The following is an 18,391-nucleotide window of genomic DNA, read 5'->3' on the forward strand; positions in this document are numbered from 1 at the left end:
TTAAAAGTTTAGATTAGGCCAGAAGTTTGGATTTTTTTCATAAATGTGTCTGTTAACAGTTATTAAATACAGATATATCTGGTTCAGAAAGTCCCTGAACCACACTGCTTGAAGCTGTGTAAAATTGCTAAGGAAGATGCATTGTATGATTGCTTTGTTCTGACACTCTTCCTTAGGCATCTGTTTTTGACTGCCATTTTAGGTGAGATACTGAATTAAAAGTGCCCTTAAAATTACTTTATAGAGCTGTTCTTATTAATTTTCTTTTTCTTCAAAGCTTATGTTATATTCCACCTGATTGTACTGAATTATGTTTGAGACAAAGGGGAAATCCTTTAGCTTTTTTTTTTAATGTATCTTAGTTTTGGATGGTTTTATGTATTCAGTGAAGAGTGATTTCTCATAAAACAGCTCAAATTTCAAGCTTTCCAGAGTTTGTGATTTTTCATTGAGTTGCTTCTAACACAGTTATGTTAGAGGAAGTGTTTAGCTGGAGCCAAGTGGGAGAGGAGGGGAAAACAGAATTTGCTAAGAGCTCTTCAGAAGTATGGATACATCTATATTCTCAGATTTAGTTTTATTATTCCTTTGGGGAAAAAGCCCCACATTAATATAATTTATGAACAGCTGTGTTGATTCTCTCAGAATGACTATTCCTACAGTAATGAAACACTTTTTTTCTTGGTTAGGTAGCCACTCCCTCAGCAGACATAAATTCCCAGGAAATGAAATGCAGATGACGAGAAAAAGTGATTTTTTAGCTTGTTTATTTGCCATTATCACCAGTGCTAACAATCTCAAAGGTGATTTATGGGTTACATAGCCTGTGTGTGTTCAATTCCCTGAATGGCAGTATTACTTCATCACTGTGGCAGAGTTTACCCAGCTTGCCTGATTGCAATATGTGTAAATAATTCAGCTGATGAGTCACAGAAGTGATTAGAATATCACTGGGTTTTTTTCTGTGTTGGGCTCATGAGCATAGGTCCTGGTAAAAGACATTTTACTGCAGCAATACATTGTTCAAAAAGCTTTTTTTAAGTTTGTGACTGTTTGGAGCACGAATGTATCTTCAGGTTGCAGTTTGATTTTTAATTAGATCAGTGTTCCCACAAAAAGTAGTCTGTTCTTGTCTCTCCCTGAATACTTGTCCTTGCATCTGAAAAGCACCACCATGCAACAGAAACATCTGTGTTCCTATAGAGAGCTGATGCAACTGAAAGTTTTTCAGTGAGATTAGTGATACTCTATGGGGTTCACTGAACAGGGGACCAAATTCTTGTGCTGGCACAGCACAGAAGGAATTGTACCCTGGGGCTTTTGTTTGTTTGTTTGTTTTCTCAGTTGCAGGACCAGCTTAAATGTCTGTTGGCTTCATATAAAGGCTTCAGGGCATTGTTGAAGTCATGTGAGAAGGTACATGTGAGATCTAATATTTTCTTGAAGTACTAAGTGATTATATACCTACAGGGAGCAGATCTGCTGAATAAGGACATGCACCTTCATATGGTCTTCCTTAAGAGTGTATTCAGATTTTAATAAAGTTGTTTCTACAGCTATCCTCTTAAAAATATTCATAATACTATCTTACAAAGCAAGATGTGCAACTATGAGTTCAGCCTATTTCTGAAGGTCAGATATAGAAAATTAGACCTTCCGGGTCAATGTCCACCTTCTGTCTTATAATAAATCAATCTTCCATAAATAATCTCTGGTGAAACATAACTCTTAGAGACACTAATAATTAGAAGTGGGAAGTATAAACAATCCAGCTCTGGTTCTGCAAATACACAGGTAGCAGATATTTGCACAGATCAAAGCAGTGTGGTTTATTAAAGGTTTTTGTGGGTTTGCTATAAATGCAACAGCCCAATTTCATCTTTTAGGCAAACCCTGGGCCTAAACCAGAGACTGGCTGTTAAATAGTATCAATAAATTCGGACATGATCAGCTGAATACTGCTGGGACAGTTAAAATGAGTCTTCTCAGCTGATGTGGGCCTTTGGTGTCTCTGCTAAGGGTGGTGGTAGCAGCTGATTTTCCTTGATTTTCATTGCACAGTACTCAGGTGACCACACACAATGTTTAGGGAATAAATACACTTTTCAGAAGAGAGTCTGCATAACTACTCAATTATCTTGTGGTTATACTGAGACATAAAAATACTAGTCTCATAAAAAAAGGCATAAAGTGAAAATTCTTGTTTCTGACCTAAAGTTTTTTTGTTGAAAAGGAATAGTTGAGAATTGTTTTATATGCATTGTTCTGCAGAATGGTTAGTAGTACTGAATTTCAGCCAAATTGAATTCTAGTCTATTGTTAGACTTATTGTATGCTATGTATGACCAAAATGACAAGCCAAGTGCTTTAAACTTGTATTTCATATTAAAATGCACTGCCAGTCAAATCTGGCAGTGCATAAACAGCTGTTAACATTTAGTCCTCTCTAATATTTCAAAAAAGAGAGAGTAATAAATTTTTCAATATATCATGGACCAAACTGATCACTCCTAGCAGGGCTAACTAATTTATTTTGAAAAGTATTGGACATATTTAGACAAAGACTAATTGTTAAAAGCAGCATTTCTTCAATGGCAGGGCTGATTTGGTTTCTGGATGAGCAGTGTTGTATAAAAAATGGCAGAGTGTTGAAGAAAAGCAGTGTCTGGGGCCTTGGCATAGGGTATTGCTCAGATCTCCCAGGCAGGCTGGTTGGTTGCAGGCTCTGGGTAGTGACAGGAGTCACTGGGTCAGGGGAGATTCCTTAACTGCTTCTCTGCCCAATTCTCACATGCCAGCTGTCTCCTGATCCTGTGTGACTACTTCAGCATGTGCATTATCCATTGTTTAGAGTATTTTAAAATAAAACATCTTCCTGTATTAACTATATGCAAAAGGACTGCCCTGTGTGACTATGTCTATACTTACAAGAACAGTTTCTAAAAGTTGCATGCATCCTACCTGCACACAATCCCATCAGTTCTGCAGCAGGAACCAACAGGAGGGTCTGAAAGAGCCAGATTCTTCACCCAGAAGGTTATGGGACAAATTTAGGTGTAGAAATTTTTCTTGGAACCAGCAGGAGCTGCTTGGGAGGAACCCTCAGGACTATCTGAATTCCTCACCTGAAAATCTCTTGCAATAGTTACTCAGATCCTTTTATTGTGGAGGTGAGGAGGAGCCAAGTGCGTCACCTTACCTTTGCTCAGCTGTGTGTCTCTTCTGTGCAGGGACAGCTGAGGAATTCCTGGAGCACCCAGGGAGCTAATGAGCTAATGAGTTTGGGGTGTGCACACAGGGACACCCCTAAGGCCCAACTACACCATGAGTACAACTAAAGGACAGCTTGACTTTCATCCAGTGTCTCACACTAAACTTAGATACCAAAGCCCTTGCCACAGCACCTTTGTAATTGAAAACCTTGCAGAACAGCATCCATCCAGCTGTGAAATAAAATAGGCAGCTCATGATTTCCTGTGGGTCTGTCTTGAGGTTTAACTGGGCACAGGCTTTTCCTGGGAACATGGATATAATGCCATGCAGATCATGCTGTTTTAAATTGCTCTTGCTCTCTTGAGAAATCTGTTTCCAAGATTTTGCTCCTTTTCCCAGAATGAATTAATGTAATGATACTTAATTGCATGTTTTATATTTATCATTGGCTTTTCTGTATTAAAGAGAGACGTAATACTACAGTGACTTGGGGTAAGATAAACAGGAGAGTCACAAAACAACAGCCTAAGAAAAGAAGGTTCTGTTGCATTCCAGAAATTACTAACTCTATTTGATTTAAGCTATTGGTTTAACAAACTGACAGATAATATCCTTTGGCTGTTATTTCCCAGGACTTATCTAACATTTGAAAGACTTCTGTTGTCAAAAACTGGTAAAAATCAGTTAACATTTTAATGCCAAAGTATGGGATAATTATTTACCCACACAGCTGCTCTTATTTAGTCCATTTTCTAAACTGTGAGGGGACCAAATTTTCTCTTGGCACTTCAGAATCTATATCACATGAGTTAACAGACTGTTTCAGTTGGACATCAGATCTTTTCCTTAATACTGCGCATTTCCTGGCTTGTCAGCACTTCAGCTTTTCTTTGCTCTGCTGCAGAATGCCATATAGCTATGCAAAAATAGTACTGAGGTCTCATATTATCTCTGTTATAGTTATTTTCAATATGAAGTGCTAATATAATTTGCTTCTTGGATCAACCTAAGTAATTCAAGAATCCCAATACCAAAACATCCTGCTGTGGCTTTGGTCTTTGTCTCTCCATCACTTTAATTCAGACCAATTAAGAAATAGTATCTGTATCTAATTATTGTCCAGGAATTTTGTGCAATATTTTCTGCAACATCACAGAAAAGGAATCTTCTATCATATGCAATATAAAATTCCCAGCCTTATTTAAAAATGTGAATGTATCATTCCAGCACACATCCCCAAAATGCCTCATCTGGAAATTAAGATACAAAGAAGTTAGTGTTGATTACCCTGCTTAGTTTCACCATATACACTCACCTGTATTAACTGAAGCAGATAACTACTGTTTTAGAAAGTTGTAGCTTTACAAATGTTCCCATGAACCTGTCCAAATCTCCTTACTTGTGCTACTGAACTGTGATGTTAGGAATCTGGGAGTTTACAAATGTCTGCCTTTACATCTCAGACATTTTCAACACAACTGTGATCAAATCCATATTTTGATTTGCAGATAATTCCTTTCTAGGCAGTGGGTAACAGACTTGTATCATATACTGAGTGGGGATTTCCAATTTAAACCCCATGTCCAAATTTCTGATATTTTCCTCCATGCCTGTGCCAATGGAAAAGGAAATCCTGCCTTCACCCACATCCTCCCTTCTTATGTCCAGCCAGAGTTGTGCACTTTGGACAAGTGATAAGAGACACAACAGGCACAGTGGTTGGTCAAAGACAGTATTTTCAGGAAATGTAATAATAATTTTAAGCCATAGAGGAAACTCTAAGAGCTCAAGAAAACAAATTGATAGCTCTCTGCCATTGAGAACTTGTGTTTATACCTGTTAGAAAGATGTGACATCAGAGCCAGAAATAAACCCAAGAAAATGTGTTGGAAGTATTTCAGTAGAGGCTAATATCAAGATGAAATACAAAACATTGTAAAAATAGCTGTAAGAAAAATATTTTCCAGGACCAACCCAGGAAACATGGCCAATTTTAGTCTGCTAATTTACAATAATATTTAAGCAAATCTAGGCTTATGTTATCTTTGACAGACCATACAGGAGCTTCTGCAGCCCCTTATGCCATCTCTGGGGCCCTACAAAAATAATGAGATGTCATCTGAGATATTGTCATATAAAAAATGGTTCTTGGAGGGCTGTTGTGGACTTCTGGACCCAGAGAATTGACTTGCCCACCCTAGGAAAGCAGGACTCTGAAATTCTTTAGGAAATGAAGCCATCCATGAAACAAATACAGTTATGATGTATGGAAAAAGCTCTTAGAAGAAAGGGACAATTTTCTAGGGACAGAAACTGTCAAAGGCAACCTTTCTTCTCTGGAAATGGTAATCTACTTGGCTGGCTGGTGAGTCAAGAGCTGCAAGGTATTAGTAATTTTGCATGCACGCACAAGAAGCTCAGAGGCATATTTCACCAAATCATGTTTTCATGTTATATGTCTAATAAGACCTTCTTTGATTTTTTTAGTGAGTTTAGTGAGTGTTTGTGATGTGTTTGAAACTTACCCTGAGTAGTGAAATTCACTCTGAGGAAATTCTGTTCTGCCAAGTGTTTAAGATCTTCTGTAGCAGCTCTAAGTAGATTAGTGCTGAGAGCCTGAGAGAATTACAGCTCCCAGAGGACTTCTCAAGCGAGGCATGCAGGCATGAGCCGCCAAGATTAGTGGTTCTCAGGGCTCTCATAACTCCTTGGCTAATTAAGGTGCAGCCACACAGCATTTGAAAGTGTACATGCAAACTAACTGGGACTGCTGCAGCTTAATGAATGATGAGCTCTGTAACAGCTGACACCAGAACTGCTGAAAGCCCCCCAGCATCTCAGCTTAGCCACAGTACCAGAAACCTCTCCTTGTGGCTGCCAGTTCCCAGTGTGCCACCAAGCTTGCAGAGCCAGCTCTTTCCCAGTGCTCAGCTCTCCCATGTGTTTGCAAGGGAAATGTCCTCACCTCTGCAGCTGTGGAGGCCAGCAGCATTTGGTCAGAGCTGCAGGTAATGAGATCTGAAGGTGCCCCCATCACAAGCCTAACAAAGAGCAGAAATGTGAATATGTTTTTTTGATGGTTTGTATTCTCAAGGCCTTCCCTGGGAGATGTATAATTGAATCAAACAGAATAGGCAGCAATGGAAGGCAGATAAATTTGTGCAGTCTCACCTGAAGCTGTACTGTAGAAATCATGCCCTCCACTAGGCCCATTTTGTGAGAATGCAATTCCTTGTCAGCTGCTTCCCAAGATGACAGTTTTGCCAGGAAATTCAACCTGTCTACAGAACACCATAGCAAAACAGTAGAAAGAACCTGAGCATTTTATTGTTGCTGACTTAGTTAAAGATTCAAAACAGTGACATTATAGTAATCCATGGTGCCGAGTCTCTACAGATAACACTAAACTATTCACATCCAATCTAAAAACTAATGTAAATACCTTACTATCTGGCACTATTATCTACTAAAAAAATTAGCTATTTTCCTTATTAATATCATTATCAGTTTCTGCACATTTACATAGTCTAAAGCAGTGTGATCTTCACATTCAATAGAAGTCAACTCCTTTTTGTGCTTTATTACCTTGTTTTCTTCCCATACTGTCTTTCTGAGTGAATTAGGATGAAATGAAAGGAGCAAAGGAATAAACTTTGAAATGTTTTAAAACATGTTTTTTCTCCAAATGCAACATTTTTCATCAACTTATACAATAGGTAAACACAAACCACATAAAAAATTTTTCAAAATAATGGAATCTTTCTTATGCAAATTGCTGACTAAGTGAGAAAAAGTTATCAAAGTAAGGCTTCATGAAGAATCAACCTAAGACTGCAATCTTGCCCTTCTTCCACTCACACATTCTCACTGCCTCCTTTGTGTTGGCAGTAGAGCTTGTGACCAGGAGGCAGGCCAGATTAGCCACCTAGGGGGGTGGAAACTAAATAAGCAGAAAAGATAAACAGCAAAAGGAGCAAGAAGACATGATTTCATCTCCTAGTAGCAGACTATATTTACATCTGCTTATGCTCATCAAAAAAATCACATGCTGAAGCCTCTCTTGAATAGTAGGTCACAAAGGCCTGCAGTAACAAAAGATAGATACAGGACCTGTTTTAGGAAACAACTTATTTTTGACATAACTGCTAGTATTTCTTTAAACTCCAATGTGAATTTGTAAATGATCTTACACATTTGCTTATAAATATATTGTGGTTTTGGCAAGAAAACCAGCACAGTATCAATGGTTACAGACCCTCTCTGACTGTGCTGTCACACAGAGAAGAGCTGTAATGTGTAGTGATAAGACCCCAGAGACACTGGAGAGCACCAAACTTTGGTCTGGAATGGCAGCCTTGGCAGTGATGGCTACACAGCAGGCATGGCATGTAGCTAGGAAGTGGTACTGAGCACTTGGGTCAATGTCTGTGGGTCCCAAGGACACATACTGCCTGGGCAGTACTTGGATGCTGTTTTCCAAGTGTGCTTATATTCCTCTGGGAGCCTTGGATGTCGAGTAAAGCTTATTAAAACACTTAGAGCTTTCATTACTTATTTTTCTCTTTGTTATAAGAGAAACTAGGACAACAACCCTGCTTTTGGAAGTCCAGCTGTCTGGTCTCTCTCCTCATAACAGTCACTAACTCATGCCACCTCACCACAATTTCTACTGCCCTGTTCTCAGCCTTTACATCTCCTTGCAGCTGCCACACCCAGAAGACAAGGTCCCCATACTGCCCAGCCTAATACCTGAGTAACCAAATTGACTCTTTGAACACAGACAAAAAGCTGTTTTGAAAACTGTAAAAACTTCTTATCCTCCAATGAGGCCTCGGTATGTCCCTCTTGATTAATAATAATATAATGCAGCAGTGGAACAAAAAACTTACAGAAAAGCTTATGCTGCTTCTGAGGTGCACTACTGCTCAGTAGTTACATGGAGGGATAAGTAACATTACACACTTGATTAACCATATGTGAATTCAAGTCCTGTGAAATAAAACAAGGGGAAAAACTGCCAAGATATTTGTTTCCAATGAGCACAAACAGGTGGGGTAGTTTTTTAGAAATTTTAATATGAAAAAATGAGTCATTCCCACACTTTAGGAGAAACTGAGTTCTCTGCATCCCAGTATTTATGCCAACACTTAACCAGCCTCTAGGTTTATACTGGCTCATAAGAGAGAGGAGGCCTGTCTGGAAGTGACAGCAAAGGAAGAAATGAACCCCCTGAAGAAGAAATTATAAAATCATTTTTCCACCCCCTCAAATGAGCTGTGGTACTGACAACTGCTTCTTATTGTGCCTACTCCACAAGAATGGTTCTCATGCAACCTATTTCCCAAAACAGATAAAAACTGCCAGAATGCCAGTTGAGAAGACAAATCCCGAAGAATTACCAGCAAGTCTCACTCTATTCTGCAAAAGAATTCAGTTTTTGTGAACTTGAACTGTGGAATCAGCATTTTTAACACTCAAAGGGTTTTTGTATTTCGCCCCTGAGCGATGGGGAAAGGCTCAGCACTGAGTCACCATAACACTGCTGAGCTGCAGGAGTAGCCAGGAGCAGCACATGACACAAGTGAAGCATTAAGAACCACTACCATTCTTCTGGACTGCCACAAGTCCCTGGGATGCCCCAATGACTTTCACAGGTCAGGAGGCATCACATTCTCCAGCTGACAGCATATCCTGCACAGCAGATGGGAGGGCAGGAGTTTGGCTTATCCCCTCTTTTCAGAAGGGTTGGTTTGGGGTTTTGTGGCGCTTTTTAAAATCCTGCTTTGTTTTGCTCAAAGCAGAAGTCTTATAAGTTAGGCAGCTAAATTGCAGTATATACATTTTAAATCTATTAAGGCATCTGAAATAGTCTGGTGATCAATATCAAAAGGTAAAGTCTTTCATAGTCTAGTAGCTACTGTTTTCAACAAAATCAAAATAAACTGCATCCATATGAGACTCTTTTATTAAAAATACATATCTTCTGTTTCACATAAAAAGAACCAACACTTAACACAATTTAAAGAAGTTGGACAGGAACTACTTGAAAAAATACAGGTTCCTGTAATCCCAGAGCACCCAACTGCACAAGCTACAAATTACAATCTTTCTGTTGAAGACCCCAAGTGCCTGTCCTGCACACAGCAGTGCCCAGGAAGGTGCAGCTGGTCAGAGGCAGGGGTGCTAACTGCTCCCCAGAGGTCTTCCCTGGCAGGCATACCTGCAGGGTACATGTGTTTTCTCCCAATTCAGGGAGGCTTGTCACTCCCCAGCCGTGGTGCTGGGCACAGTGGCAACCTTAGCAAAAAAAAACATGTTGGAGGTTGGCCAGCTCTTTCTGTAACAGAGGAAATACAGCACAGCACTTCCAGGTAATTTCACTTAGGATTCAGCAGAAACATATTAACAGAATTGGTGAAAGAAAACCAGCCCCGCTTCAATGATAGAACATGATGCAACAATCTTTTTGCTAACTAAAACCTACACTGGAATCCATTATCTTCTGGAGCCCCACTTTTCATAACTCATTCATCTCTGACCTTTGGAAAGACACAATCTTCAAAGCAACAAGTTATTAGCTTAGGCAGGAGTAAATACTAATTAAAAGTTCTGTACATAAAAATCAAAGTCAGAATACAAAAGAGCTGTCAGAGGAATCTGCTATTAAAGTGCACAGAAAACAACACTGGCTAAACTTATATTCTTGTAGAAAGCAACAGTTTGCCAGGCTGTCATTCTTGTTCTGGAGATGCTGAAAATTCAGCTCCTTTTTAAGTCACTAAGAGACATACTTGTCAACTCTTAAAAATGATCAAAATACTCTGCAAATTCAGGCTCAGAGTGTATTGGACACTGACTGTAACATTTACTGGTCAACTCATAACTGAAGCAAGGCACAAAGAAGAAAAGACACTGAAGTGATGCAAGAGCAAGATGATGTTAAATCACAGACCAGTGGCCCCTTTCTTTGACTTTACAAGGCATTAATGGATATGAGCAGCTAAACCAGCAACAGTGATGGACAACCAGACTAACAGTAATGCAAAGTTCAGTTTTGAAGGAAAAAAAACCAAATTGGCTTGCATGTCATTACCTGTTCTAATCCCATGCAAGTCTGATAAAAAAAGATACTTTGTACTCCCACACCTTGTAAACCTAAGAGAGTATTAAACTCGTGTTTAGGCCTTTAGAGGCATATCTCCTTGCATATTCTTTATTTTCTACAGTTAATTCCTTAAGACTGCTGTTTAATCAAGCATTGTCTTAAAGGCCTGTCACTTTACTGACTGCTGGGAATTATGACAGAGATCAGCTTTCTCCCTCAGTCCACTGAAGTCTGAGATCTACCAGCTAAAACACAATCCTTCTTTACATACTGTTACTTCACAGATTTTAACAGAACAAGATTTGCCCAGTACAGTACTTGTTTCTGTTTCTAACACCTAGAGTAGGAAGCGAAGTGGTTTCCAGGACCTTGTATGAATTTTCAGGACTGGAATTAAAGAACTTGATTTGATTTTTTCAGAAAACCAAATTTATTCTGGGATTAATGAAATGCAAATACCCACTAAGCTCCAGAATGCCACCAATCAAAACAAGTTTCCTTACTGGAATGACATCTTAAACATAAGATCTCAATTTACCAAAACCTGAGAGAATCCAATGCTTGCCTTAATTATAGCACTCTTCAACTCACTGTCATCAAATTTTCAAGTAATGTCAAAGCCCATATTGAAGAGCTTTGATCCTTAGGGCTCACCTGCTGCTCTGCATTTTAGAAGGCAAAAAGTGATTTTAAGACATCCCAGGCTGGGAATTTACAGTGTCTCCTCATCCTTGTAGAGCTACAAGGTGAAGCTCACAAGTTACTCAAAACTTCATTTTATGGAAAATAGGAAGAGGAAACTTTCTGCATTTATGAGATGGCAGCAGGGGAAATAACTGGATTTAAAAATAGCTGAATTTGGAAAGGTGTTAAAGAACAAGGCTGAAAAGGTTGTCTTAATCAGTAAGGAAATAAGCTATAGCATGAAAAGTCCATCAACCATAAAGATCAACTGAAAAAAACACAAGCTCATTAATCCTTGTATATACACTTTTAAAAAACATCTAGATTAAAAAAAAAAAAATCTCTCACCAGGATTGTAATTCCCTTTCCAGAGAGATGTTGTTATAGCTTGTATACAGTGTTCCAAAAGAATCTTTCATAGTCTTCAGAATTCTGTATGATTTTCCTGACCCTTTTTACAGTGAGTGACATTTCTCTCCAGAACTGAATGCTTTATATCCTAGTTGAAAACCCATTTTTAAGAAGGCCTTCAAATCAAACATTCACAAAATCACAAAATAGATCTAGTGAATTTGCTAACTTAGTAAAAAACAGACTAGAAATAAAATTCACAAAAGATTTCTAGCCTCCAATAATTCACAAAATGCTATTACAGCACAGAACAACATTCTTAGTTAAATCAGTTTCATTCCTTCGGATAGGTATTTTGAAAATAAAGGGTAATTTGGCACTAATTCTGTTACAGAAGTTCCTAAGCAGGTATCTGTGTGTACAGCAAAAAACAAAGAACAGTGCACAGAACAGAATTAGTCTGCCAAACACCCTTTTCAGACATCACATATTACAGTATGTGGGTCTGGATAAACAAGAAACTCAGTGAATCCCCTGCACTCAGTTCCATTGCCTGCATCTGGACAATACATGGGTGCAAGGGTCTTACAATGAGATCAGAATCTAGGAACAGCTTATCAAATTTCAAAGAGATTCAGACCTGCTTTGACATCAGCAAGCGAAAGGATGGACGCGTACAATTGTTAGTGTACTGTTCCAGCATTAGCAGCAACTTTGACTGTAGTGAGCTCAGAATCAAAGAAAGAAGAAAAAAAAGAAAGGAAAGGTGGTCAGGAAGTAACAGACCAGAACAGCAACAGACTTGCTGAACTTGGACCTCCACAGCTTTGTGCCTTGGGAAACTTGGCCATACAAAGGATTATGCTCAGTGCAAGGCAGCACAGAGAATCAAGCCTGCAATTTTCATGGCTTGAACGAGCACAAGAACTTTGCTTCCAAGGCTTTGTCTCCTTAAGATGAATGTGTCACAACAGGAATGTCAATTTCTACGGCAGAGAGGCGAGAACGTGCGGAGTAGGGCTGAGAGGCATAGCTGTGCATGCTGGGGGCGTGGGAATACAAGGGCTGCCAGAAAGGAGAAGGGAGGCTTTTGCATGCACAGTACCACAGGAACAGCAAGATGGAAGTGAAAAACAGACCGCCAGCACTGGCAATGGCAATAAATACAGAGATGTCAAAGCTGAAGACGGGCTCGTATTTTCTGTTCAGATAATTGTTATAAAAAATGACCCAGATGGACGGAGTGAGACAAATGGCACAGGCAAGCAGGAACAAGAGGCCGGCCACGAGATGGCAGCCTGCGCTGTTTACCAGGCACTTGGCCAGTTTGACGTTGGGCACGCTCGATACAAAGGCTGTGTTACACATGCCAATCATGCAGAGGAACAGAGCTGAGACAGCAGTAAACATACTCAGAGGAAGGGCAAACTGAAGAACACGCAAATCCAGCTGATCGACAGCCGTGTACCACTGCGGGTCATAGATCACACAGTCTCTGCTCCCATCAAAGCGCGCGCACTTAATCCAGAGTCCAGTGTAAACGGTCACATTCCTCTCATTCTTGTTGTACGTGTACAGTCTCATTTGCCTCCAGTTTGGCAGCAGAACTGCTGCAAGGAGCCCAGCCACTGAGGCTGTTCCACTGAGGAAGGCCAGTACGGTCGCTGCGTGAACATCCCGGCAGCCCATATTTGCCCACAGAGGTTGTTTCCTGCAATTAAAAAGAAAAAAAAAGAAAAATATAGAAGAAAACAGTGAACATGGGACAAACTATGTGCCAAGTTAATAAACTTAGATGACAGCTGGTGGGCACTAACTCTGTGGCACCTTCTTTGTCTGACACACTTAAGACAGTGGTAACACCACCACATTCACACTTTAATGAAACGTCAGGTTATTTCTCAGACTGTTATGACTTCTCAGCTGACAGACTGCTAAAGCCACTGTGTTCAAGATGAAAAAGAAGCACGTTTGAATGTGTGAGTCTATGCAGCCATGATTTAAGTTCACCTGTCCTTGACTGCCAGCTCCCTGTCTTTAGCCCAGATACAGTACCAGGGTGCATGCTCAGTCCTACCATGCTGCTGCATGAGTAAAAGGGAGTTGCTTAAAATCTACATCATTAGACTGGCAAGGAATGCCTATGTAGGCAGTCATACACATTTTATATAGGCCAAACTGTTGACAAGAGCTGTGAGATAGTGGTGGAGGCTCTGTTGAGTAACTTACTATGAATTTTTCAACAGCAACTAACAGTTCTTCCACACTACTCCTGCCTTTCCGAATCAACTGTCCAAGCACACAATTACAGAAAGCAGACGGCTTTTCAGCTTTCACAATTTCCACTTCAGAGCAAATGTTAATACTGCCTCCTTTTCAATATAACCACTGTCTGCATACCTACTATGTATAGCCTCTTGCCTGCAGAGATGCTGAGAAACAGTCTCAATGACAGGTCTTTAAAAAACAAACAAAAATAAACAAACAAAAAAGGGACTCAATTCAAGTCTTCAAGACTCAATTCTCTGCAAGCCCAAGATATTTTAAAGAAGTCTAATACACAGCAAGCACTGAGTATTTACCCCAGAATGTACTTGAAGCTGGATACTAGGAATTATAGTACCAAAAAATGAACAGATACTTGGCAAATTCTCACTGAGCGCCATTAGGTTATAAACTCCTCCTTAAATGTCTTCTAAATTATTATACTGCATTGTGCATATTTGTCAAATGTCCAAAGTCATACACCAATTCCTTAAGTACCAGAAGTTCTGCTTAATACATTTCCTAGAAACGGAGCATCTGTATCACTGAAAGGTTATAGACATGGTTACAAACAAAAAGGCAACTGGATATGATCTCTCATTCTCCTTTTATACCTATAAACATCCAATGACCAGGGAGCTCCAGTTTTCAGATAAAGAATTCCCATGTATACTGGAAACACACTGAAAGCATTATCAAGCCATGCAGCTAGCTGACATTCTATTGATTGATAGACAACTAAATGAAGTTCAATTTGTTTCCTAAGAAACCATTAAGCAATTATTTTATGCCATCTAACCCTGAAGAATTACACTGGAATGTGCTGATCACAGTCTTCTAAAGAAGTACTCTGGAAAGAAATAATGACAACCACATTTATGCTATGAACTACCGTATTTGTCAAAAAGACAGCATTATATTGTTGCTAAGGATAGCTGAGCGTGGGCAAGCTTCTCTTCCCATGGCAGTAAACCTGTCAGATGGCAGGTCATTAACAGGATAGCCCCTAGGTAAGGGGACCAGAGAAGTATTTCCATCGTGATTAATTTAATATGATGCTTAACCCCAGCTTTGGTAAGGTCAAAACAATCAACTTGCAAGAAAATGGAACTATAACAAATTAACTTCAGGGGTAAATCTAATATAGCATCAAATTTTGTTCTCCTCAAGCTCAATGCTTTTGCTGTCCCATAAAGAGCTTGCCTTTACCTGGATACAGCTTGCATGAAGACAGGGCATACTCCAAGATAGTGCTATATGTGAACCAGCTGGAATAAACAGATCACCAACCATTTTCAGGAACCTGCTGTTTCCAAAAGTTCATTTATAGTAGTAAATTACTGCCAGTAGGCAGTAATACCCACCATCCCTTCCATCGGGGAGACCTATCCCCATACTGCTGGCTTTGTGACTGTAATTACAGCTTCAGATCCCCAATGAAGACAGTAACAAAACAGGTGTTGCCTTAATTAGATGGCTACAGTGTACTTACCAGCAGTGTCCTCAAATCAAGAGAAACCTTAGCAACTTCTCTAAGCAGGAAAAAGGTGTTACTGGAGCTAAGAAACAAAACAAAGAAAGAGTCAGCATCACACTTGTTTTGTACAATTTCAGCAACAGCACTTACACTGCAGTTCAGGAATTACAAATATCAGCTATGTTTGCATTAGGCCAACTCCATCACCTTGTACAATTTCCCCTTATTTAAAAAACAATGCACAAACTACCTTTTTTTTTTTTTTTTTTTCTTTCTTCAGCTTTTTTTTCTCCAGAGCTTGTTTTCTGTCTAGTCATCTCAAAAGGGTGCAAAAAACTGCCTTTCTTATGGGTAATCCAAGACACAGAGTTTGCATCCTGAATTTTATGTTTTTAGCAAAAAATCCATAAGAACTCCCACAGAATGATTACTGCAGATGTTAGGTTCAAGGCTGCACTTGAACAGTGGTGAGGAAAGGTGCAATGATTATTTAATGTCAGAAAGAAAGGCACAAACCCTGAATTGTTTATATACCTTGTGGGTCTCTATTCCTTCCTGCCTTCTACACAAAGGTTTCAAGGAAATTGGAGAAAAACAGGAAACAATGGTGATGCCTTTTCAATGGCTGTCCAGCTTTTCCAGAGGAAGAAAAGATCCACTTGTGAATTTTCTACACCCACATCTAAGTCCCAAGATCAAACCTGCAGCTCATAATAAGTAAATTACTTTACTACTGGACAGCATCAGACCTCCAAGCATGCCAGTATGTTACTGTTACAAGTTACAACCTAAAGGCAAGTTTCTTGGGTTGAAGTGCAAAGACAGAGTTTATTCTAAACTACCCATGTCAAACTCTGAAATATTGTAATATTCATCTGTGAATAGGCTCCACCACCTATAAAAATATCAAATAAATTCTTCTATCAAACTATCTAGGTAAGAAAGACACTTTGCAACACAGTCATGAACCCCAATTTCTTCACTAAATGAGAAAGAGGGCTTCAGATTTGGAAACTCATTAATATGAATGCTATTGCATATAAGACACACAAATGCAGACACACAGCTTGGAGCAGCAGCTTTTGTTCACTAACATTATTGATTAATTGTCAAGCTTTCTGTGCACTTTGCAGCTGAAACCAAGATAAACACAGACCTTCCTCTGCAAGTTCACACCCATGAACAACCACAACAACGTAATTAAGTAGAAAATTAGTACAGGTAAACAAAGCTGTCACAGGGAGCTGTGCCCAGCCCAGGAGTGAAACCTGTGTTGTAATAAACAGATACAGAGCAGCTATGGAATACTCCCCAATATCCAACTCATTTCTGCAGACATGGAGTTTCTTTTGGTTTTCCTCTTCCTCTCTTTAGTCCATCTGGTTTTACTGTCTATCCCTGGTGGTGTTGAACTAGGGACCTCGACCACTTCTCAACTAGCTGTCCAAGGGAAGAAAGCACACTTTGGCCTGATAAAACCCTGCCTTGCCTTAGATTCTTGGCTTCAGCTTCTTCCATCCCAAGGATTTTAAAGCTGTACCGTGCAAGGCTCTTATATGATCCACAGAAGTTACCAGTCTTAATCACATCCCTTAACAGAGACAGATATCACTCTCTATTCTAAATATCCATGCTGCTGTAACAAGAGATGTTAGCTGAACCTGGTTAAAAACTGGTAAATCATTAAAGGCGCACAAGATTAAAAAATGAAACAAAGATGACAAAAAGGACGTTTACTATAGACATAATCCAGAAATGAGTAAAACCAGCTCTGATCCCTTGCATGGCCTTGAGAAGACCATGGTCTGGGAAGCATTCCTGTTTTGTAAAGTCCTGTAGGAGAGAAGTCACATTATAATTTATCAACACAATTTATAAATAAACGGTTGTTTAACTATCCACAACAGTACGAGCAGTTTAAAATCTTTTATGAGTTTTGCGAAACCGGCCACCAGAAACTGGAGGCCTAAAGCTCGCCAGTTTCAAGGGACTGGTTCAGAACCATTACCACCACTTTTGGTTTTTTTTTAAATTCTGGGAATCAATCATGCAGTTCCACGCTCTACAAAACTCCTTTTAAAATTAAATACAGATGTACCGGATTAGAATTAACGATCCTAGCTAACAGACTAGGACTTCCAAGAAAAACTTGGAGCACAGGTAATTATTTTACCGACTGAATCGCAAAGAGCAGCTGACGCACGGAGAGAACACACAGCGTCTCCCCCGGGAAGCACCGCCGACCCCCGCCCGCGACAGCGCTCCGAGGCTGCGGCACCGCGATGCCGGAGTCGCGGGGGAGCCGGGAGGAGCCGCAGGGCCCGGGAGGGCCGTGCCCGCTCACCTTGCTGCCGCGCAGAGGAGGCGCCACGGCCGCCGCCATGGCCGCGGAGCCGCCGCGCTGAGGGGAGGCCGCGCCCGCGCGGGGCCTTGTGGGGCGGAGCGGCCGCGCCGGCGCAGTGCGGGCCGGGCCCGGGCGCCACGGAGCCCTGCAGCCCCTCAGCCCCCTCAGCGCCGGGCACCACGGAGCCCTGCAGCCCCTCAGCCCCCTCAGCACCGGGCACCACGGAGCCCTGCAGCACTCAGCGCCGGGCGCCACGGAGCCCTGCGGCCCCTCAGCCCCCTCAGCGCCGGGCACCACGGAGCCCTGCAGCACTCAGCGCCGGGCGCCACGGAGCCCTGCGGCCCCTCAGCCCCCTCAGCGCCGGGCACCACGGAGCCCTGCAGCCCCTCAGCCCCCTCAGCGCCGGGCACCACGGAGCCCTGCAGCCCCTCAGCCCCGCGCACTGCAGCCCCCTTCAGCCCTCAGCCACCTTCATTCCCTCAGCCCCGCTCGGGGCTCTCCGCTCTCCGCCAGCCCCGGCCGAAAACGCCGATGGATGCTCTGAAACACGTCCCTCCGATCAGCCAGCTGGCCGCAGGTCGGAGGAACCTCAGCCCGGCAGACAGCTCAAGTCATGCTGCCTCTTAGTCCAAACACACCCCCAGTTCTCCTTTATGAGTGAGGTTAAAACCAGTGTTCACTAAATCTGGAAAAAGCAAAATGCTATTTTCAGCTATGAAATAGCCTCCAGAAAAGGAAGCTCAGGGGTGATGTTACCACTCTACAACTCCTTGAAAGAAGGTTGTAGCCAGGTGGGGGCCGGTCTCTTTTCTCCCAGGCAAGCAGCAACAGGATGAGAGGACATGGCCTCAATCTGTGCCAGGGCAGATTCAGATTTGGCTTCATGAGGAATTTCTCCACAGAAAGGGTAAAGAGCTGCCCAGGGAGGTGGAGGGTAGAGGTTTAAAAAAAC

At 41.2% G+C, this 18,391-nt stretch overlaps 1 protein-coding gene across 1 annotated transcript; it reads right to left on the bottom strand.

Annotated features, from left to right (window-relative positions):
- Nucleotides 1–9,160: 9,160 nt before the first annotated feature.
- Nucleotides 9,161–17,529, bottom strand: CLDN12 (claudin 12). The gene is made up of 3 exons (XM_056484726.1): nt 17,440–17,529; nt 15,111–15,177; nt 9,161–13,064 (listed from the first exon to the last, which is right to left on the bottom strand). The coding sequence occupies exon 3, from the start codon at nt 13,040–13,042 to the stop codon at nt 12,305–12,307; it is 738 nt and encodes a 245-aa protein (XP_056340701.1). The 5' UTR covers nt 13,043–13,064; nt 15,111–15,177; nt 17,440–17,529; the 3' UTR covers nt 9,161–12,304.
- Nucleotides 17,530–18,391: the final 862 nt, after the last annotated feature.

This window comes from Oenanthe melanoleuca, chromosome 2 (assembly GCF_029582105.1).
Source record: "Oenanthe melanoleuca isolate GR-GAL-2019-014 chromosome 2, OMel1.0, whole genome shotgun sequence".
Lineage (NCBI taxonomy): Eukaryota > Metazoa > Chordata > Aves > Passeriformes > Muscicapidae > Oenanthe > Oenanthe melanoleuca.